At 48.5% G+C, this 23,304-nt stretch overlaps 2 protein-coding genes across 2 annotated transcripts in view; both read left to right on the top strand.

Annotated features, from left to right (window-relative positions):
* The window catches only part of cubn (cubilin (intrinsic factor-cobalamin receptor)), a 54,258-nt gene extending 53,801 nt beyond the window's left edge, over positions 1–457 (top strand). The window contains exon 67 of the mRNA XM_023790598.2: positions 68–457. Coding sequence (XP_023646366.2) covers positions 68–175 — 108 coding nt within the window. The 3' untranslated portion in view covers positions 176–457. The remainder of the gene's footprint in view (positions 1–67) is intronic.
* A 2,738-nt stretch (positions 458–3,195) lies between these two features.
* rsu1 (Ras suppressor protein 1) lies at positions 3,196–22,586 on the top strand. Its single transcript, XM_072710637.1, has 9 exons — positions 3,196–3,352; positions 3,535–3,646; positions 4,174–4,224; positions 8,245–8,365; positions 9,628–9,746; positions 9,950–10,032; positions 10,325–10,439; positions 13,967–14,099; positions 21,239–22,586. Exons 2-9 carry the CDS (start codon positions 3,538–3,540, stop codon positions 21,339–21,341), a joined length of 834 nt encoding a protein of 277 aa, XP_072566738.1. The 5' UTR covers positions 3,196–3,352; positions 3,535–3,537; the 3' UTR covers positions 21,342–22,586.
* Positions 22,587–23,304: the final 718 nt, after the last annotated feature.

Raw genomic sequence — 23,304 nt, forward strand, 5'->3', positions numbered from 1 at the left:
AGTTTTATTGGCCGTCTGCCCGAGGTCAAAGGTTAAAGCTCCTTCTACCCATCCCTTTGTCACCCAGGAGACGAATATCGCCCCCTTCACGGCCTCCTCGAACAACGTCTTCATCCAGTTCCGCGCACAGTACGCCACTCTGCCTTCTGGGTTCAGGCTAACATGGAGCAGCTGAGAAGATGAGCGAACGAACGAATGAACGAACGAACGAACGAACAAATAAACAGACACCTGTCTTCTCATCTTTATCCCTCCATCTCAAAAATTTAAATGTAACCTGACCTCTCATAAATCTCTACAAATCAACCACATTTAAACATGTAAATTCTTCGGAATGAGAAAAGTTTACTTCTGATTGCAATGGATTTATATGTTATAAATAGTTTTTAAGCATGTAACTATATATTTTGTAAAGTGGAAAGTGTTATTGAAAGTAAAGTGCAATGTTTTCAATGTCCTGGACCTGTGTCCACACTGTTTCCTTATCCTTTTCTCATCCTACCTTTATTGTGTGGATGAGGTGTGGATGAGAAGAAATAAAAAAAAAAAAGATTCTTGGTACCGATATCCAAAATTGTTCAGTACTAGATAATTCAATGAATGTTTTGCTTGTGTAGGCTGGCAAATGAAAACCTGGGTCAATTTCCCATAATTCACTGGGACGATGGTTTGATGATCTTGTTGTATATTTAATGAGTTAATCTGTCCATCCATCCATCTATGTTGCAGTTGCGTAATGCTGATGGTTTGGTTTACCTGTAGAGGAATGTTGCTGCTCAGGGTTTGATTAGTAAGCCTGCGACATGGCAGAGAGATAGACAGAAGGCTGTAGAAATCAGAGCAGGCTGAACCAAGATGTGTCTGCATGCTCCTTCTCAGGGCTGAACAGCCCCCTTGTCAAAACAGCCGATTCCATCATTCACTGGAGCGGCTAATTCCGTGTCAGCATTGAAGCCGTGCTAACCCAGCCCCACCCCCAAGTGGACCTGGCCTGTCTGCGCTGATGGTCTGACTGCTCTGGGGGCTGACAGATCTGTGATGTACCATTGTAATTGGGGGGGGGGGGGGTGAAATAGCACAGGACGGAGTCTGAGCGTTTTAAAAAACATTCCATTTAATAGCACGTTTGACTAATGCTGTTTTACATCTATCCATCCATCAATCCATCCATCCATCCATCTATCTATCCATAAACCTGACTTTCCCCAGCCCATACAGAGAAAGAGGGATTGCCGGAGCACAAGAGGAAGGAAAAAAAGACTGAGGATGAGAGAGAGAGTAAAAATTCCAGACAGAAAGGGAGAGATTCTGAGGTAGAGGGGACTGCTGGATCCCAGCAGCCAGCAGACATGCTGGTGTCTGACTGACAGGCGTATGTGTTTGGGAAGGCCGGGGGCAGCCTCTCCAGGGAGGAGCACTCGAGACGGGCGTTTGGGCATCGCTGGCAGGACAGCGACTATGAGGCACCCGGGGGCATACCGAAAAAACACAGGGATCGTCTTCGGCCGTTACAGACATACAAATGTAGGTTCTGTGGGGGGGGGGGGGGGGGGGGGTTATTTTACTATTGCTGCTTTGCCAGCACTATAGTCCAGAGCAGGGTACAATTTTGGGGGAAAAATTATACTGATGCGCCAGCTGCGATTCTAGCCACATCCACGGATGTTAGCCATCCTGTCCCAGGAACAATTGGCACAGGCAGGAACCAACCCTGGGCAGGCGCCAACACACCACAGGGCGCACACACAGTTATGGGGCCAACTTAGAGTCACCAATCAACCTGCCCTGCACACTTTTGGACTGTGGGAGGAAACCAGAGTCCCCGGTGGAAACCCACGCGAACGCGGGGAGAGCATGAAGGGTTCTACGCCACGCAGAAAGGTCCTACCTCTGACCCGGGCACCGGACCCAGGACCTCCTTGCTGTGTGGCTGCAGTGCTAACCACTGCGCCACCGCGCCGCCCCACATCTTGTAGATATGCATGTAAATAACTAGTGTATTGACAACGCCTGGGAGAATGCTACAGTTCATATGGGTTGTGTTTAGTCTGTGTCTTTGTGTTGCAAAGGCTGTAATGGTTCCTAACAGTAAGGCAGCTTCAAATACGATTTGTTTTAGGGGTCAGAATCCACTACAAAGGCCATCATCAATAGTGAGGCCTCCGACAGACATGTTGTAGGGGAGTTGATCATTTTTAGATTATCACCGCAACAGCACAGAATGTGTCTGCCCTAGATGAGCTAAAGCAAACAGCCAATCCCCCCCCCACCACCACAAACACTTCTTGTTTGTACAGTTGGTTATCAGCGGCCTGGGTGAGCAGGTTAACGATTCCCCAGTACAAACTGCGAGAACCTGATCTGTTTAAACTTCAGCCTCCAAAAAGGCAAAGTTCATCACTTATGGGGGCATCCTGGTGAATCTGAGAAGCAAGCAGGTCCCAACTGACCAGAAAATTCAGAAAGCCGAGGCTATACAAGGAGGGATACCACTCTGGCCTTGAGGAGGGGACCCTGTACCACCGAATCCCGTATCGGTCCTCTTCCAGGATCACGGGACACGAAACCAGGCAAGGGTCACGGGGAGAGCTGGAGAGCCAAGGCTGGGAGAATGTGTCTACCACACAAAGTAAGGCTCAGCAGCAGGTACTGAGTGTGCTTCGGCTGGGAGAATGTGCTTCTCACTGGGGGCGGCTCCACTGACAGCCATTTTTTTCTATTGCCTATTTTTAGAGCACATGAAATATACAATATCTACAGAGATTTCAAGTATTTCGAAATTAAGAAAAAGACATGAACTGAGAAAAACACACAACTCTACACTGATCTGTAAGACAGGAGAATTTGGGGAAGTTGTGAATTAATGTCAAGGGTCTCCCATACATCATCATCATCATTATTATTATTATTAGTATTATTATTATTATTATTATTATTATTATTATTACATGCGTGTTACACATATTAACCATAAATTAAACTTTCGTTTAAAAAAATGTTTAAAAGTCGTGACAATGTTGCACTACGGAACATCTTTCCGTCACACCTTCCTTTGAAAAAAAAAGAAAAAAGGTCGCCTGAACACGCGCTTCGCCATTGGCCGCGACTGCTTGGTTTTTAAGCGGCTCTCCTGATTGGACGACCGCCGCATGCCTGTTCGGCCTCGCGAGCGAAGGAAGTGTCCTTTTATGGAGTGTGGAGAATTTTAGGGAAACAATCATCAACATCCGGTTGGGCTGGGCGTGTAGTGAGCGATATACCTTAATGGTTGAAGATCTGACAGCTTTTAAATCCTTAAAGTTGTCCCACTGTCGAATTTGTTTCGGTTGTGTATACAAACAGGAAGAGAGGGGTTAATATTTTCTTCTGCTTTTCTTGACTTGAGAAATGTTATGTGGGTTGCAGTTAACTTTTAAACGAGAGCGAACCCACAGGGTCTCCAAATTGCAGAATATATCCTGATGCTACACTTTGTCTTTTTGCTACATATCCCTGTTTAATCATGTCTCACGCTGAATTCTGCTTCCTTTGTAGAGAATGTCGAAATCTTTGAAGAAAATCGTGGAGGAGAGCCGGGAGAAGAACTTGCCTGAGGTGGACATGTGCGATCGTGGCATATCCAACTTGCTGGACATACCCGGACTGTGTAAGCGCCCGGGGTCCGTGCTGATACCGGTTTGCGGTTTAAAGGGATGCCCGATCGTCATATGTATTTTTGGCAGTTGCTGCGACGCTTGTTTGAGGCTTTCGCCGCAGGCAAGATAACGGAACAGCGTAAAATAAACTTTGAATAGGTTATTTTTATGCATTAGGACTGTTTAGTTTTCTTAAGGCACATGATAATAATAATGAAAAGAACAGATACTTTATTGATACTCCGGGGAAATTCTCACCAACTTGCTATCTGTAGGTGAGAGCAAGCTGGCCACCCATAGCAGCCATAGCATTTAAGGCAGTTAAGGGCCTTGCTCAAGGACCGGCAGACATGCTAAGACTTGAACTAGTGACCTTCAGATCACAGGCACAGAGACCTAGCCCACTGCCCTCCTGTGTACATTGCTTAGAACAGATATGCATGAAAAATAAATAAAAACCCAACTCAAAATAATGTGCCAAACAGACACATTTCCTGCTTTTAGGCAAGTCATAATCTGACTTTTGTTCCTTTTCCAGTCACCCTGTCTAACATCACCCAGCTGGTCCTGAGTCACAACAAGCTGACAAGTGAGTTTGTAAACGTCTGTGTCTTCATTGTGTTTCCCGTGAGCTTCTATTCTGGAGAGGGGGTGATTTTACTTCGTAGCTCCATGCTGCAGTGGGACCTAGAGCCATCAGTTTGGAACCTGTTTGAATTTACCAAAACCAACAAGGTGTAAACTGGGGTTACTTGTAAAATCTGCAAAGACAAGGTTCACACGTCTGATGGAAAAATGACAAACCTTTTTAACCACTTCAAAAGAAAACACCTGAATGTATGCTAAGTATGCTTATTTTTTAGGTTTTGTTTCCTTGTGGGGCTATATTTAAAATAAAAATAAGAAAACAGTGGAATTGATTTGATTATACTGTTCAGTAGCTTGCAAAATAGTCTTAAAAACCAGCATAAAAAGAATCCTGATAGTGTATTGTGATCCTGCCTGAAAAAAATCCTTTCTATATTGCCCACCCCTAGTTGTATGTCACTCCCTGCAATTCCCTCCTTAAAAATTGCCATTGACTGCCATTGCATTCCAAGAGGGCAGGGTGATTGGGCTGTATTTATTGTTTTAAAAATGTGACTGTGTAATTAGTGGCATTAAAGGGATTATGAGCATGGACCCAAACTGAATATGCAGATGGGCAGGTGAGACTTCATGCACACGCTAGTGGCCGCTAGTCCAGCCGGACCTGCTGCACTAGCCGAACTCTTCCTAGTTTGCGGATGCAATGCCAACGATGGCCACTAGAGGGTACGCTGGCCATGGCTGTGTTCAATGGCCATTGAACATATTGGAGAGGTTTTTCCGTCGATAGGCGGCATCAGCTGGGTTCAAGGGAACCTGAAGCTATGTGTGTCCCCTGATAATCTTTTTTTTATTATTTCTTATAGTCTCTGTAATGTTCCCCTCTCATCTGAGCTGTTAGCCTTGTTCACTTGGTTCATCGTTGGGGCTCCTTGACTGTCTCCTTCTCACATCCCTAGTCTCTGTTTCATTTGTGACTTGGTCCTCGTGGCGCAGGGCTTAACATTTTGGTGGATGTGATGGATTGACAGTCAGGGAGCCACGCCTCCTAATTCTGTTTCTTTTCTCTCTCTCTCACTCTCTCTCTCTTTCTCTCTCTCTGTCTTATTTTGGTAATGGTGATGGATTGACAGCAGGGGCAGCCCCACCTCCTAATTCCATCCTCTTCCTGCTCTGTATTCTCAGCTAGGCATGTCCAAACGATCCAGAGGAGTCTCATTGCTTAGCCGAATAATTGACATTCCCACTGCAGTCGCATATTGCTGGTTTAGAAGAAATTTTTGCTCCGGCTGTCAAATTTGGCCTTTTCAGCCAAGTGAGCCGAAGTGTTGCGGATAATCTATTGATTCCACCATCTCCTCCCCCCCAATTCCTGATTCTTTTGGTTCAAAATCAGATTCTAGCTTTGTTGTTTATTTGGGTTTCTTGTTTTCTTGTACATTCAGGTTTAAGAGATGTCAGCCAAGTTCCAGCACCTGTAGATAACACGCTTTTCTTCTTTTTCTTCCTCATGAATCGGTACTGGGTCATTTTACCAACTGCTGGATTCACTCAAGTTGCTCTTGCTTCTTGCTCCCCCTATATGTGGGGGTAAGAGTCGCTGGAAAAGCCTCTTCAGTTCTTCGGGTGGCACTTTTTGGGTTTTTTTTTTTTCCTTTTAATTAGAAGCATCTGGGAAATATGATGCAGCATGAAATTCTTTTCGGAGGTGGGGAGAAGGGGTGTATTGACACCGAAAACGGGCAATCGAACGATGTTGGCTCTGCATGCGTGGCTCAACTGGGGAACAGGGGAGAGGAGCTGGTCGATAGGGGCTTTGGATCGGTGCGGGGGGGGGGTGGGGGGGACTCAGAGTCTGGCACAGAAGATGCGAGTGAGATTTGTGTACAGTGGTCCCGAGGGTATATGAATAGAAGATCATCACAGTGGCTGTGAGTAAGAGCTACTTACTGCTACTTATGGGGTGTGCGAGTCAGAGATGGTTACAGCGAGTCAGTGACCATCCTGGGTGTGCAAGTCAGAGATGGTTACAGCGAGTCAGTGAACATCCTGGGTGTGCGAGTCAGAGATGGTTACAGAGAGTCAGAGACTATTATGGGGGTGCCAATCAGAGAGCAAAATCTAAAATTGAAGTATCCTTCCCCAATAAAACAACGAAACGTAAAACATGCAAATGAAAAACCTTATAACTTATTTTGATAACCAGAAAGAGTGTGTGATGAGAAGCGTTCTCAGACACAGGAAAACGGCGGCAGGGAGACTCATGGGGGAGGTTTCAGTGGCTATCAGTCTGTGCGTATATGAACCGTAGCACAAAATGTGGAAGATAGGGTTAGCAGGAGGATGATGGATGTGAGTCTTTGCAGCGTGAAGAATAATAAATGGTCAGGGAAGACTGTCATTAGCCTTCAGTAAAATTACATAGAAGAAGTGGTTCCTTGAATAAATAAATTTGGGTTTCATTAGTATTATTTTTTCTTGATGATCTCAGATCTTTGGACCAATGTCTTTCACAAGAAAAAATAATGAATATGTTGCCTGAAATTAGGAATATTCCATGTTATTTGCCTTGTTTGTACTGTTAAGAATTGCCTGCTGTATGTCTAAATATATATAATAAATAAATGCTGTACACGGTAAAAAAAGAAAAAGCTGTATTAGCTACACATCTGTAAGCGAGGTTTTATTTAGTTAACTGTCAAAGGTACCGATATCTTTTGTAGCAGCAACTGAGTTTGTTAGTAAAATTTGTGAGTCATACTAACATCCCTAGATCTGGTGGTAAGTGACATAAATTGGTTCCTTCCACATAACACATCCCAAATTAAATCATAGGTTAACCCTGTCTTCCATGTATGAGCTGAATTAGTATTTGCCGTTAATTAAATTGAGTTATTCTGAGCTGGTGTAGGCATCTTTGCTGGGCAGAATCCCGACTTTCCTCGCATCAAAGATGAAAGCGGGACAGAGAGATGCATTCGTGCTACATTTTGGATTTAACTCCACTGGTGAGACAGACTTACGTAAGTGATGTAATCAAAAAAAGTGAGAGAGTAATGGAATAAAAGTGTACGTTTCTTTCTATAGATATAGTCAAGCAGAGGTGGATAATTCAGATCCGCATAGTTAAAAATCCAGACCAAGATTTTGTTTCAACCAGCCAGTTTAGTACTCCATGACTGTGACTCTTTATACTCAACTGGTTGGTTGAAACAAAATCTTGGCCTGGATTTTTACATTGTGGACCTGAACTATCCACCTCTGGGCTCAAGCAAGAGTATGAAGTATTCCCTGTTAAAGCAACTCCTTAAAAAAAACTGTTGTTCAAAAAATTACATAAGTGTAACGGAGTAAGTGTAGTGTGTTACTACCCACCTCTGCTTATAGTGAGTCAGATACCATCACGGGTGCAAGTCAGAGTAACTTACAAGGGTGTGAGTCAAAGCCGCTTAGAGCAAATGAGAGGTCTTCGTGAGGCTGCGAGACAGACCACTTACTGCGATTCACAGGGTGATGTGCCCGTCAGGACTCCGGTCCGTGACGTCTGCATCTGGGTGGTCCTGGGTTTGGGGTGAGGTTTTGTCAGTATGCCCCGGCAGCTTGCTGATGGTGCTGATCCCTCCTCCCTCACGCATGCCCCCAACGCGGGGGAGGCTGGGTCATGCACACGACCCACTCCTGAATTGATTGTGCCGTAATCCGATGTAGGCTTTATTATCCCCGTCGATCTCGGAACATTGACACTGGGTTTGACTTGGGTGGGGGAGAGGATGTAAACAATTCGTTAAACGCTTCTTTCGTTAAACCGTCAAAGGACAGACTGTGAGAGAGCCATCAGACACGCCCCCCCCCCCCCTATCCCTCCTCGTTAAGGTTGTTAAGGCTACGGAGGATCAGTGAGGGGGTGGGGCTTCCCTCCCTGCCGTGATCCCTCCCCCTCACAGTCCAGTTCACAGATGTAACTGGTTGCAGATGTTGAGCACGGTTGAGTAACAGCTCTACCTTCTGCCGTCCCGCGCAGACATTCCCCCAAACGTCGCTGAGCTGAAGAACCTGGAGGTGCTCAATGTCTTCAACAACCAGATCGAGGAGCTGCCCACCCAGCTGAGCAGCCTGCAGAAGCTCAAGCACCTCAACCTGGGGTGGGTCCTGCCCTCTGGCTGCCCTGCCCCCCCCTGCCTCAACACCAGCTTCCCCTCTCATCTCCATCCTATAAGCCCCCCTCCCTCCTCAACAGTGTCATCTCCAATTTTTCCTTTTCTCTCCACCTTTTTGCACCATCTAACCCTTTTCCCCCACTTCTCCTGACCTCCTTTGTCCATCGCTGCTTGTGGCCTCATATTCCTTGAATGTTCCCAGGGAGAGGCCAGGTTGGGGACAAGCCCCGTTACACACCAGTCATTCACTGAGAGTCGCTTACAGCACAGTGTGCTTGAAGGTTTGGAGACTAGGGTGAAATTCTGCTCATTCTTACTTATTGTTTATTAAGTTAGAGCAGAAAATGTGTTTTTGCTGAATCTCCATCAAACCAAGAGGGGGGGGGGGGTAGATTAAACTGTCCCACTTGATTGTCCAATCTCTGTGGGTCTGTGTGACATAATAAAGAGCCTGAAATCATCCATGTCAGCTTGTAGGACTCCAGAGCCTCAGGTTCGAGCCGCTCATATAAAAAGTTAGCAAGAAAGCCAGCAGGTTCCTCACCTGTCCGTCTGTTTCCCATATGCGCCCTTGGTGTGAGGCAGCCTCGAGACGGGGGGGTGGGCAGGGGCTGGGATTAGGGGGTGAATAATCTCCCGCAGTGTGGCTGGGCCACGTGCCGCCATCGATTTCCCGTCAGACGCTTCGGCCCGAGCTGCCGGTTCTGTGCGTAAAGCCCAGGCAGTGTATTCAGGGCCGCACTCTCCAGCTTGGATCCTCGGATCCCCCCCCCCCACCCACCCCCCCGGATAATTGCTTTTCTGAACAAACCAGAGGAATGAATGTTTGTCTCCATTTCATCCCCCCCGTAAGAAGTTTGCATGACTTTGTGTCTGATCCCCGGCATCCGTGGCCAGCGACAGAGCAATATGGGAATCGGTCGCTTTGCCCCCTCCAGGAATGCGAGCCGCCTCTTGCCAATTCTGGAAGGTTCTTTTTGTTATATATGTTATATTCATTACCGCCTTAAATGATGATTCAAATGATAAATTGGTTTGTGTGTAGTTTGAGGATGGATGGATGGATGAGTTTTAAGTGGTTAAGACCCATGCAATGGCGCTTTGCCTCCTTCTGACCTTTGCTGCATAACACTTGGGTAGCTGCAGCTGGTAACATGTGGGTTAGAGACTGTAAGGGAGATTGCTCAGTTAATTCCTTCCTTGACGTGGGCTGTGCTCTGATTACCTGACAATCGTATGGCTGACAGGATGAACCGGATGAGCTCCCTGCCCCGCGGCTTCGGCTCCTTACCCGCCCTGGAGGTGCTGGATCTCACTTACAACAACCTGAACGAATCCTCCCTGCCTGGGAACTTCTTCTACCTGAGTGAGAACCGTCCGCTTGACTCGAGTCCTCCTGACCTTCCCTCTGCATGGAGGTCCTGCTTAGCCCGGCCCCAGAAGGCATTGCACCTTCTGATAAGCTATCGACCCCAATATACCTTAATGGGTGATTGTGCTGATCATGCTCATTAACACTCCACAGTCCCCCCCCCCATCCCGCGTTCATGTTGCTCTCTTTCCCGGCAGCCACCCTCCGCGCCCTCTACCTCAGTGACAACGACTTCGAGCTGCTGCCCCCAGACATTTGCAAGCTGTCCAAGCTGCAGATCGTGAGTTACTCTTCCAGCCTGGACCACTGGGGGGCAGGCTTTGCTAAGAACTTCCTTAAGGCCTCTTCTGTGGGGTGTGTGTGTGTGTGTGTGTGGGGGGGGGGGGGTATGCTCTCTTTCTGTGTTCTTCAGGGAGGTTTGTAGGGGAAGCTTTTAGGTTCCTGCCCTCATGTGTGGATCTGGTTGGCTCAGCCAAGAGCCAAGCCACGCCCCTTCGGGCTCAAACCTGTAACCCTGCCCCCCCCCCCCCCTCCACACACACACCTCATTGTTGTCTCCCTTCTCTCCATAGCTGAGCCTGAGGGACAATGACCTCATCTCGCTCCCCAAGGAGATTGGAGACCTGTCCCAGCTGAAGGAGCTGCACATTCAGGGCAACCGGCTCACTGTGCTGCCCCCGGAGCTGGGTGAGAGTAACACACCCCCATACTGACATACTCACACACACAGCCCCATACTGACATACTCACACACACACAGCCCCATACTGACATACTCACACACACACAGCCCCATACTGACATACTCACACACACACAGCCCCATACTGACATACTCACACACACACAGCCCCATACTGACATACTCACACACACAGCCCCATACTGACATACTCACACACACAGCCCCATACTGACATACTCACACACACAGCCCCATACGGACATACTCACACACACAGCCCCATACGGACATACTCACACACACAGCCCCATACTGACATACTCCCACACACAGCCCCATACTGACATACTCACACACACAGCCCCATACTGACATACTCACACACACAGCCCCATACTGACATACTCACACACACAGCCCCATACTGACATACTCACACACACAGCCCCATACTGACATACTCACACACACAGCCCCATACTGACATACTCACACACACAGCCCCATACTGACATACTCACACACACAGCCCCATACTGACATACTCACACACACAGCCCCATACTGACATACTCACACACACAGCCCCATACTGACATACTCACACACACAGCCCCATACTGACATACTCACACACACAGCCCCATACTGACATACTCACACACACACAGCCCCATACTGACATACTCACACACACACAGCCCCATACTGACATACTCACACACACAGCCCCATACTGACATACTCACACACACAGCCCCATACTGACATACTCACACACACACAGCCCCATACTGACATACTCACACACACACAGCCCCATACTGACATACTCACACACACAGCCCCATACTGACATACTCACACACACACAGCCCCATACTGACATACTCACACACACACAGCCCCATACTGACATACTCACACACACACAGCCCCATACTGACATACTCACACACACACAGCCCCATACTGACATACTCACACACACACAGCCCCATACTGACATACTCACACACACACAGCCCCATACTGACATACTCACACACACACAGCCCCATACTGACATACTCACACACACACAGCCCCATACTGACATACTCACACACACACAGCCCCATACTGACATACTCACACACACAGCCCCATACGGACATACTCACACACACAGCCCCATACGGACATACTCACACACACAGCCCCATACGGACATACTCACACACACAGCCCCATACGGACATACTCACACACACAGCCCCATACTGACATACTCACACACACAGCCCCATACGGACATACTCACACACACAGCCCCATACTGACATACTCGCACACACAGCCCACAAGGTCGTCACCACCTTAAAATGTGTTCTGATACCCTGTAAGGGGTGTGCGGGGGGTTAAACATAGGCAGGGCCCTAGTGTGTCTTTAAACAGCACCCTCTGGTGGTGGGTGAGTGCTCTGTCTAAAGAAATGTCCTAAATCTCTCTTCCCTGAGACCCCCCCGCAGCCCAAACTTGTCATTCCATTTCAGAGATGGGGTGTCACATTTCCCGGGCAGTGTCCATGTTTCAAAGCGTTTTGCTTCCAGCCCCCGGACATCCCCTGTCACTCGTACCGTTTACAGTTCACCTGTCACCAGCCGGTCATACTCCTATAGACACGCTTCCATTTATACAGAACCCCCACCCCCGAACCTGGAACCCTGTCGGCTTTTGCTCTTTAAGGGTCCATTGGAACACTTGAAGGTTCTGTAAGTTTGCTTATGGAAGAGTGAAGATTAGAGCGATTAGCAGTAGGTCGTTCTACATGCTTGTCGAGCGCCCTGACCTGCTCTGTTTCCCACCTGCTGGGCCTGTACGTCTTCGTCGTGTTCCGGATTCGGGCTCCGACTTTCCTTTTTTCATCTGCCGGCAACAATGGCTCCTTCCTGGCCCAGCCTTGTGATAATTGGAACCGAAAAGCAGAACCACCCCCGGCCCCATGGGCTGGCAGGAATCGATGAGTCTCAGGCAGAGAAGAAACATGACCATGCCAGGGGGGCGGGGGGCGGGGGGGATGGCCCCACTTGCCTAATCATTGATTGCCTGGGTGTGGTTTAGGAATAGTGGGCGGGGTCAATATTGTGTGGGCGTGTCCTGTCTCTGACCCTATTAAAATGTGTTAAAATGCTGAGGTTAAATGGCTATCTTAGTGCCTTAGCTGCAGTGCTCATTAGAGCCTCCCATCAGGCTCTGCTGTCACCAGTGGGGGTTGGTCAGTGATGGGGGGGGGAGGGGGGCCAGTATGACAGAGGGCCTTGGGGGGGTTGAGGCTGAAACCAGGGAGCCCTTAAACCTGGAGGTGCTCTGAGAGGCTTAGATGCTGTATCTGTCCCTCCACCAGTCAGTGGGCTCATCCTGGACAAATTGGCCACCACTTCAGTGTGGTGGGGGGGGGGTGGGGGTGCCCATGTCCTGGGGGCATTTGACCTTAGAGCCAGTTTTCGTTCTAGTGGCTGTTGGCAAAACCCCAACGAGAGAAGTGGAATCTGGAAAAGAGAAGAATGGGGAGATGGAGAGAGAGGGCAGTGTTGGGGAGAGAGAGGGAGTGGTCGGGATGGAAGAAGGGAGAGATTGTGTGGGGGGGTACATACAGCGAAGACGGAAGGGCAGATAGACACAGACAGGCCGGGCGTGTCCAAGCATGACTTTTGCCATAGAAAGTCCACCCCCCACCAGAGAAACAAACGGCGGAACAATCTTATTAGTCTGGGATTGCGCTTCACTATCAGCCAGACCGGGAGACCCTGTAGATCATCATCAGTATCATCATTACTGTAATTATGTTGTTAGTGTGTATAAAGCGCCTTCAGTGGCTGCAGAGCTGCCTGGGACATGCACACGCACGTGCGTTTCTCTCCCAGTCCTGAACATGATCCCAGCCAATCACTTCCTGCTGGGATCTCACTCTTATTACAGCTGCGATGGCATGTTGGAGCAATAAAGACGAGGTCACGCGGGGTCCTCGGGGGGGGGGGGGGGGGTGATTATGATCCGGCCGCTCCCCCAGTCTCGCCGTGAGTTTTCCGTCAGAGGGATGGCTGGGCCTGGCGGCTGGGCCTCAGGTCCTCACCTGCCTCGCGTTTTCCCGCCCATCGTTGATTAACCACGTGCCTCGGCGGCGGTCAGCGAAGTTGTTCCTGAGCCGAACTTCACCGAACGAAACTTCTTGGGACGGCGTGATGAGCTCGGACTGGCATGCCGACGCCGCTTTAATTTAGCCCCCCCCCCCCCACTTTGCCCCCCCTCCCCTGACGTGTTCCTCAACACTCGCTAATCAGGAGCTATTTAATTAGCCCCTGCGTGGTGCCGGCGTTGGCTGTGTTAGCGCTGTGACCCCTGCCTCAGCCTGTCACCGACTTCCTCCTCTGACTCACCTCCTTCCCTTCCCCTGTCCCTGCTGTCACTGCCCCCCCCCCCCCCCACCCGTCCCCATGCCTCTCCTGCCCTCCCCTTCATCTTGCTTTCCCTCCCTCTCTCTCCCCAGGTAACCTCGACCTCACTGGACCCAAACAGGTCTTCAAGGCAGAAAACAACCCATGGGTAACCCCCATTGCCGACCAGTTCCAGCTGGGCGTGTCCCACGTCTTCGAATACGTCCGATCAGAGACTTACAAGTAGTGAGTACCAGCTCCGTGCTACTAGTCTGTCTTTGTGTTTGTGGGTTTCTGCTTGCTCTGAGTCACTCTGAAACCTTTTCCAGAAACGCTTTTCTCTGTTAACATGAGCCTTGTTAAACATAATCACGCCCCCCCCCTTACACAGTCACTACACCGTACACACTGTCACACTTACTCAGTCTCTAAGCACATGTGCTTGGCCGGCCTTCTTTTTATAGCATAGGGATAATATATCCGTGCCCAGCCTACATGTCTGCCTGCATACTGCCATGTGTTTGTAGCTGTCCGGATTGGCGTGTTGTTAGAACGTCTTTCGTTGTGTGTGTGTGTGTGTGTGTGTGTGTGTGTGTGTGTGTGTGTGTGTGTGTGTGTGTCGGTGAAAGTGAGAGGCTGTGCTTTCCCTGCGCCTGACAGCCTCACCATGAGTCCGCTCGAGGAGCCCCTCGATGTTTAGTCAATCCTGTCTGCATCAGTGATTATTTTAATAGCACATTGTCATCAGCAGTGAAACGTGCAATAAATCAGGAGCTCCTTCCCGCTCGCACGGCAGAAAGCAGGTCCTCCGTCTCCCTCTCTGATCGTCCGTTCGTTTGTTCATTCGTTTGTGGTTTTTTAATTCACCAACAGTCGATATCTCAATTCGGCACTCATTTGAACACTTAGCTCTGTCTTTTTTTTTTTTATTATTGGTGTAAGCTTGTCAGGTGCTTCCCATGTGACCCCGGACGGGGTTCTGATCCCACCTGGAGCATTATTGTAGAATCCTAGGAGGATCACACCCCAATGCCTTTAGGGGGTCACGATTCTGGAAGTCACTACAAATCACCAGTTTGTGCCTCCTCTTCTTTCAGTTTGTGTATCTCTCTTGCATACATTTTAAATTAAGGGTCTATTATTGTTATTATTGCCGTTCTTGTTGTCGTTATGGTTATTAAATAATAAGTTCCATTTATATGAAGCCTTTCACAATCCCAAGGTCGCTTTACACAAAAAATAAATAAATCAGTAATCGGAATAGGAGGAAGAGAAAGAAGAGAAATGTTCAAGGAACAGAAATGTGTTTAATTCAGTCACGGAGTGATTGTGGGAGAGAGTTCCATGGTTATGGTGGTATTTTTTTAATGGTTTTCCTGAGAATTTCCTGACCCCTGTCCCACCCGGTGCCACACTGTCACGTATTTTCTCGTTGTAACGTGAAGCAGTTTTCTGTGTTTTGGTATAACCGTTCACCGTTCACATCCCCCTCCACATCACCCCGCTTCCGTTTCGCCTGAGCTCTTAATTCATTGCGGGAGCTGACGGCCGGATTCTGCATGGGATTAGGGAACGTCTCGGCACTTCCGTTCCAGAGCGAGGTTTCCAGATCCCCGTCTGTCCCATTCAGAATGTGACAGCAGAGATGTTTATTTAATTTATTTTTGTTTGTTCTCATTTTAAAACTTATAGCGTTGCCGAATTGCCGGGAAGTTGTGCCTTATTGCCTGATTACTCCTGAGTCGTAATAATACCTTTTAATGTGTTTTTTTAATCTTAATATTAATTTCTACTTATCTGTTTGAAAAGGACAAACAAGCCAAAGCAAGCTAGGGGAGCAGATGCTTAATTTTCTTTTTTAATTATAAATTTATTAGGAATGTTAATTATTGTCTTGCAACTTAGTGCACGAATTCAGGCAGTCTGTGACCAGAAACCGGGAATCCCAGTAGATCCTGGCGGAGGGGTGGGGGTTCAGTGGATTAAGCTGGGAATGGTGGTGGGGAGGGGGGGTGCCGGGGTGTATTTGGACCAGAACCGCCTTGCTGTTTGATACCAGCTCTGCCTCAGTAACTGAGAAGGGAGGGGGGACAGAAATGAATAATTAAAAATGAAAATAAGCACCTCTCCGGCTGGCCCTCTCCTTTGCTCATTGCTCCTAGCCATTTAGCATGAGAGTGTTAAAGCAAATTAAAGTTTAATGAAGCACGCTTCATTCGGGGGAAGACAAGGCGTTGGTGAGCATTTGCATGTGTTGATGGGTCCCCGAACCACCCCCACCCCCCCAACGCCTTACCCTCCGATGCGTCGCGGAGCAGGGGAGGGATTGACAGCGCGGCTCGCCGACATAAATATTAAGCGTATTTCCTGTGCCCTGGCTGGGACGTGCGCCGGCTCCGTGCCCAAAGCGGTTCTGCCTCAGCGGCCTCCAGCTGCGGGAAGAGTCTGACTCGGTGGCTGCTGGGTTTGGAGTGCCAGCAGGAACCAAATGTATGCCGTTTTGGCACACTTGTCTCTTTGATGGTTGACTGGTGTCATCCCTGTCTTTGTCCACTGTGGTGATACTGGGTGGAGGGGGTTGTCGAAGGAGCGCGGTGTCAGACCGAGGGTTCGAGGAAGGTTTTGTCTTTGCTCAGGGAGGCTCACTGAGGCAGACCCACCCTCCTTTTCTGCCTCGGCTAAAATGGCTTTCAGGGTGTGGCTGCACGCCACCACCTTTCTGACACCCCCCCCCCCGCCCTGCACCCAAAGGTTCAGTTTGAAGGCAGGCTTGTGTCACTCGACGCTCTGATGCGCCCCCCACTCACTACATTTCAAGTATGTCTGTGTGTATTTCTCAGAATGGGATGTTACCCTACCCTAAGCTATCTCACCATCTTCTGACCCCAGGAAATACCCCACCTGAGCAGCTGTGGGGGTCAGAGGTGCCTATCAGAGGTTTAAAGATCCAGCCTTTATCTGTCCTCATTAGCCGGCTGTGGTCAGGTTGGGGGGGGGGGGGGATGTGTACTTACACCTTCCGCCATACTGAGGGTCAGCTAAAGGATATCAGTCAGCGGCCTTATTAGGAGCCCCCGTCCTGGGACCACAGAAGCGAGAATGACAAAGATTTTTCCGACCTTCCGGCACTCGTTCACCCTTAATTAAGACCAGAAACGCAGAACATTCAGCTTTCAACGATACCCCCCGGCGAGAAAAGCGATGCTCCCGCTCGTTTGCCTCCTGAATATTTAATGGTTGCCTGCTTCGGCCAATGGCGGGGGCTCGTTTATAACGCCCCGCGAATGTCAGACGAGCGACCTGCTCGGAGATTCTGTGTGCTGACGTGGGAGGGTTATTGTGCTAATTAATGCACCGTCATGCCAAGAGCTCTTTAGTAGGACAGGGGGTAGGGGTTTTGGGAGGGGTCAGAGGAACAGCCAGGTCGATTGGCAGTAAATGGGAATGGTGTCGGCGATATGCTCCGGAATCGTGGGCACACACCAATTTGTCATATGTCTTAATTATTGTCGTTTAGCTTTATCGACTGTCTCCATTGCCTCCATGGATTTCCATTGCCCTTGTCAGTACAAGTTTTGTGAACCCCCACCCCACCCCCGTGTTAGTTTTCGGTCCCCAAACTCTCGCCCTTCCTTTCCACAATGCAGCAGTTTGTGGACATCATTGATGTGGCAGTGGAGCTCCCTCTGTCCACAGAGGGAGGGCCGTCTCAAAACTCGTCCCTGCAGTGCCGGCACGAAGATCGACAGGTTCCGGAATCGGTGCCAACCAGAACCCGCTGTGTCTGGACGTTGGTTTTCCCTTGGATTTATCCCCTTGGACCCCACAGCTGACCCAATCACCTTAGAGACTCGGCTCGGACTTGTAGGACTGTGTATTTTGTGCTTGTGTGTATATTTTATCATGACTAGTTGGATTGGACCCAAAGGTCAGGCCTGAGTAGCAATCAGCCAGACTTCTCACCCAGTTCAGGTCCACTTTCCGGGGTGGTAAGTCAGCTGGCACTCTGCTCAGTGAGGCTTATGACTCTTCCATCTGCCCACCCCCCCCAACCCCAAATCGGGGCATCAGTCACAGGACGGTAGAAGACAAGCAGTGTAGACCCACAGAAGGTTACACTTCTTGGCTGTGTATCGTGACGTACGCCACCATCGCGGCAGCTCGAGGAGTGTCCGCCTCTCGCGCTGTTACACACGGCTGTCAGACACGCTGGAAGAAGCTTTAATGATCAGTATCTTGACGATGCTAAATGGAGAGAAGCTGTCGTTTAGACGTGCATCTCTGCCCTGGTACAGACTCCGATCACAAGGCGAACCCTGGGTGTGTGCGACAGGAATGGGGGTTACCTTGTCAGACTGTAGCTTTTAGAAGGGGAAGGGGGATTATGGAGGGGGGAGCCAAAAAAAAAAGCTTGAAAACTGAAATGGCAGCAAGGAAGCTATCAAAAATTATGGCCACATTCATATAGGAGCACATCAGAAGCCGAAGGGGAAACTCTTTAATTGGTACAGTCCCTGGGTGATGTTGCCATGATGCTGTTATTTGCCCTTGAATATAGAGTGATCTAAGTAGCCAAATACCTCCAGTTTATCTTTTACTATAGTCTTCTTTATAAATTTATAATTTATTGTCTTGTTAATAGGCTGGCATTTGTAGCCTTTACTATCTAACCTTTTTCTTGTTAAGCTCCCACACAATGAATTTGAAGCACCGATTAATTTACGTCCGCTAAGGAAATAAATACGTGTTTTTTTTTTTTATAGCTTGTTTGAGTTTGCTTCTCTCCAGGTTGTATCATCAGGTCAACAGCTGCCGCGATAATGAGCCTTGGATGCGCACACGCACACGCGCACACACACGCTCCAGTCCATGCACCGTCAAACACGCAAACAGCTGTGATTGAGATCAGCGGAGTCGGCGAGCCTTTCAAAATCCATGTCTTCCCATCCCCGAGTCGCATCAGGAAGCCAACCTTATCCTTTGCTCTGCACGCATTGCATCTTATAATTGGCTTTAGCTGGACAGGGTTGGGGAGGGGGTGGGGGGGGGGGGGGAGAGACAGAAACAATGCCAATTTATACTTATATTTTCTTCTATTTTTATTTATTTTTTTTGGCCGGGGGTGTTAAGGTCTTCTGTCAGGTGGGATGGAGGATCTGTGCGTTTGCACCTGCAGAGGGGGTGGCGGGGGCCGCCGTAACGAGCTGGCACATATTGACTGATGCTCCATAGATTAACTGAGTTCTCCTTGTACTGTGTGGGGTCATGCATGGCTACTGGTGACCTGGGGAATGTGATAGGTGGGCCCCGTGGGGGGATTATTATTATTGATAACAACAACAATAATAATAGTAATAATAATAATAATAATAATAATAATAATAATGATACAACTGTGGTGATGTTTGAGTGGCTGAAAATGATCTCATATGGGCAGGTGTGTCTTTGGGGTTTGGGTTTGTCTTGGGTTTAAAGTGATTTCCAACTGGTGCTTCTAATTGACCTCTACCCTTTAGACCAGGGGTAGGCAACCCTGATCCTGGAGTGCCAGTGTCCAGTATGTTTTCTATCCTACCTACCCCTGCTTTAGATCCAGTGATTAATTTTGTTTTTTGATTGGACTGATTTAGTGACAGTATTTGGTTAATCCAGTGCTGCTCCCGAAAGCACCAGTAGGGGGTGCTACCAGCTCCCCTCCTGAAGATTCTGGAAAAACTCCTGGCCCGGCACCACCATCCACGTGACGGTCAAAGTCCCACAGATCGCATTTTCTTCCCATTCCCAAGGCTTGATCTGCTCATTACCTGAAGGTTTTCGTTTTCATTGAGCTGCTGCAACATGATTGGCTGATTAGATATTTGCATGAAAGTGCATTGTGCAGATGTTCCTTATAAAGTGGCTTTTGAGTATATGTATAGTTTATAAAAAAAAAAAAACGGTGCATATAAAATGGATAATATGGTATGAGCAGAAATGCAATAACAATAAGTACAGTACAACAGACTGCCTTGAGATAAAGGAGCATTCTTGTGCGTTGGGCCATTTTTCTGGTCCTGAATTCCCCTGGGTCTCCCCTTGCGCGATCCCTCCCCCTCCCACCCCCCACCACCAATAGCTTTCTGCAGGAGGCTTCTGGAAGTCTGTCCTCCTGTGGCTCAGCTGCCAGACTGGACTGTGGGACCTAGAGCACATACCAGGCTGCTCCAGATCCCAGCGGGGCAAGTGCTGACCGCTTCACAAGCTGGGGTAAAGGAGTTATCGTGACCCCCCCCCTCCCAGGAGCAAACCAGGCACCTCAGTATCCTCCCTAGGTGAGGGGGGGGGGTGCTTGGTGGAGGCTCCCAGTGACGGGGTGCTGTCAGCCGTCTCCAGAGGCTGACTCGTGCACTGACCCCCCCCCCCCCCGCCCCCAATTCGGGAAGCTTCTTTCATGGCAGCGGCAGCAGAGACGCACATGGAGGGAAAGACTCTTGAGAAACTGTATGAGCCGGGCGTCCACAGAGGCCGGCTGTGCGAGTGGACCTGAGCATGTCGGTAGCAGGCCTCTGAAACCTTCTGAAAGTTAAATTCCTTCTGTGAGAGAGTGTCTCCTACAGTCCGTCCTCGGAATTACGTCGAGCCTTGTGTTAGGTGTGTGTGTCTAGATTGTGTGTACTCATCTCAGGGCTTGTGTGTGTGTGCGTATGATTCACCATCTAAGTACTCGTGTGTGTCTGAGATGTACATCATACGTGCTTAACCCCCACCCCCCATTAATCTGCCTCTCATTGTTGGGGGGGCTTCCTGTTTGATTGTAACTCTTCCCATAACGACGACGCAGTCTGCCACTTTCACATGTTTGCAGCTACATCTGTAATCCCTCTAATCGTGTCAATCCCCCCACCCCCTGAGTCTGAGTGTGGCCCTTCTGCTCCTGTCATCTCTCTGTCCCCCCGCCGCCCCCCCCCCCCCATCATTATCCCCATTCCCTCCAGGTCTTTAAATTCCTTTATATCTCTCCCATATCTCTTTTATTCCTTTCTCTGCTCTCTCTTCCTGTCTCTCTCAATCCCTCACCCCCCCCCCCCCCCCCATCCCAGCTTTATCCATTTCTCTGCTCTCGCTTATTCTTCACCCCCGTCCATCAGACTCTGAGTTTTTTTCCCCCCTCTAAGACAGGAGGTGCAGTGGACCAGAAATCCCCACCCTTCCCTGGCCCCTGTTTCCTTCCATCTCTCTCTCTTTCTCTCTCTCTCTCTTAAATGGCAGTGAGCTGTAATACCTCTGGATGACGTTCGCCAAGTCACTCTGAGATGGAAAGACAGGATGTTTATCATATAGGCCTGCCCCGCTGCCCCATGGGTAATGCCCATGTGACACTTGTCTGCTTTCTTGTCCCCCTGCAGCCTCTATGGGAGGCACATGCAGGCCAATCCGGAGCCTCCGAAGAAGAACAACGACAAGTCAAAGAAGATCAGCCGCAAGCCGCTAGCAGCCAAGAATAAGTAAAGAAGAGGAAGCAAGGATCTTCTCAGCATGAGCTTCTAGGCTCCGTTTAGCAATATATGTACGTATGTTTGCTTTATACCGCTGTGCACGTAATATTGCGCCCCCTACAGCTCTAGGTGAGAATAGCATTAATGAATCCCATAGCAAAGTAGGCTTATCCAATATTAAAATGCTCCAAATGGTCCAGAGAGTCGCCTGACCCTTTCCCTACCCCCCCCCCCCCCACCCCACCAACCAATCCTGTCAATCAGAAATCTCAAGCTCATTTCCCAGCCTGCTCTCTCAAATGGCAGAGTGGATTTCCACTATCCAAGCTGGGTACTGAGGGGGGGGAGCCTGTGTGTGTGTGTGTGTGTGTGTGTGTGTGTGTGTGTGTGTGTGTGTGTGTGTGTGGTGGGGGGGGGGGGGTTGCAAAGGGCAAACACCTCCACTCTGAGGGGGTGTCTTTCAGCAGCCTCTTACTCTCCTTTTACATAAATTTCAAAGGCGTTCCGTTTTTACTTAAGACCTGATAAGATGATAAGACCTGGGTGTGTTTAGCGTTTGCTGTCCCAGGCTCACGCTATCCCTGTGAAAAAAAGATGTACTTGTCAGGCACTGCAGAAACAGCCCCGGGGGGGTCCTTAGAGTAAGACCAGTGCATTGATGGCAATCACGTGCCACACCTTTCACACCGGCTCACTCTTATACAGCGTGTGTGTGGCCACAATCACGGTTTTATAATAAATGTATATTCATTCTGTACAGTTCATTAGCAGCCGTAGAATGTATTTTTACACTCACTGATTTTTTAAAAGTTTTTTTTTTTTTTAACTACGGATTTAGATGTGACGTGTGGAAACCTGCCGTCTCTTGATCGTTTTCGCTCACTCTGTTTTATAACGTTTTTACTGCTTTCATGCCGTAGATCGAGATCGTTTTTATTTAAAAGTCCTCATCTGTATTTTAAAGAAGTTGGAAAAAATACTATCCCACCATGTTCAAAATGCAATATTCTCGTGTTTCAGAATCGGAGAATTTAAATGCAGATTTTGTTTAAACACTACGGACGCTGAGACGCTAATTAGACCAAAGGAATATGGCAGAATACCAGTATAGGCCTACTCTTGGGTACCGCTGATGGAAGTATTCTAATTATTGCTGTTATTATTATTTTTTTGCTTGTTATGATGCATGAATTCCCACCCCGTCACACGTACTGTTCTGAATTTTATGGTTTTTTAATAAAGCATATGTTCATTGGAATTATATTGTTGAGCATTTTTATATTACTGTGTCTGTTTTCTTTGTTTATTTCATAGTCAAAAGCTTTGCGGACTGTATTACTCTCGCGGCTGCTATGCTGGAGGATGAGAGCAATGTAAGATTACAGTGTTAAGACCACAAATATGTAGTGATATTTTAAAATACAATACAATTGTAGGCCTATATGTTACATTCAGACCTTTCTTGTAAATCTGTTTCGATCTTTTCCTGATAGAAGCAGGGTATAGTTTAGTTTGATACGGGGGGCACAACTCCACAGTTTAAATGCGAAGTTCTATTTACTGGAGGACGGGGTCTGTTCTATTTATTGGGGGCTAAACGTCCCCCCGGGTTCCTACGCCCTTGGTTATAGGAGCTCTCTATTTGACACCTGTCGAGTCTGTGATTCGTGGTTATGAAACTCCGAGACATGATTATTGATAATTCTCTTAAAAGTTAACCTTTTCCCTTTATGTTTACCCATACGATATGTCTTTAACTGCTTTTTATAGAATATTTGCTATTCACAAATGCACTGTGAGTTCCCCCCAGCAATGTGCACATCCTAATTGCGATCTTCGTGGGCGGGGCCGTGTGGAGAAGGACCATGAGTAATCGCACCTTTCAACCGGCAAACGAGAGGGAGTCTCCCTAAGTCACCAGCAAACGAGGAGGTGTGGTCTAAAAGTTTACGGGGAGCTGAGGATAATCGGTAAAG

This window comes from Paramormyrops kingsleyae, chromosome 4 (genome assembly GCF_048594095.1).
Source record: "Paramormyrops kingsleyae isolate MSU_618 chromosome 4, PKINGS_0.4, whole genome shotgun sequence".
In the NCBI taxonomy this organism is placed as follows: domain Eukaryota; kingdom Metazoa; phylum Chordata; class Actinopteri; order Osteoglossiformes; family Mormyridae; genus Paramormyrops; species Paramormyrops kingsleyae.

What these genes read in the sequence shown, in the direction of transcription:
- rsu1 (XM_072710637.1), top strand. Translation starts at nt 3,538, where the DNA reads ATGTCGAAATCTTTGAAGAAAATCGTGGAGGAGAGCCGGGAGAAGAAC. An exon ending in AGCTGTCCAAGCTGCAGATC is followed by an intron (nt 10,033 to 10,324) that starts GTGAGTTACTCT and finishes TTCTCTCCATAG; the next exon opens with CTGAGCCTGAGGGACAATGA. An exon ending in CGATCAGAGACTTACAAGTA is followed by an intron (nt 14,100 to 21,238) that starts GTGAGTACCAGC and finishes GTCCCCCTGCAG; the next exon opens with CCTCTATGGGAGGCACATGC.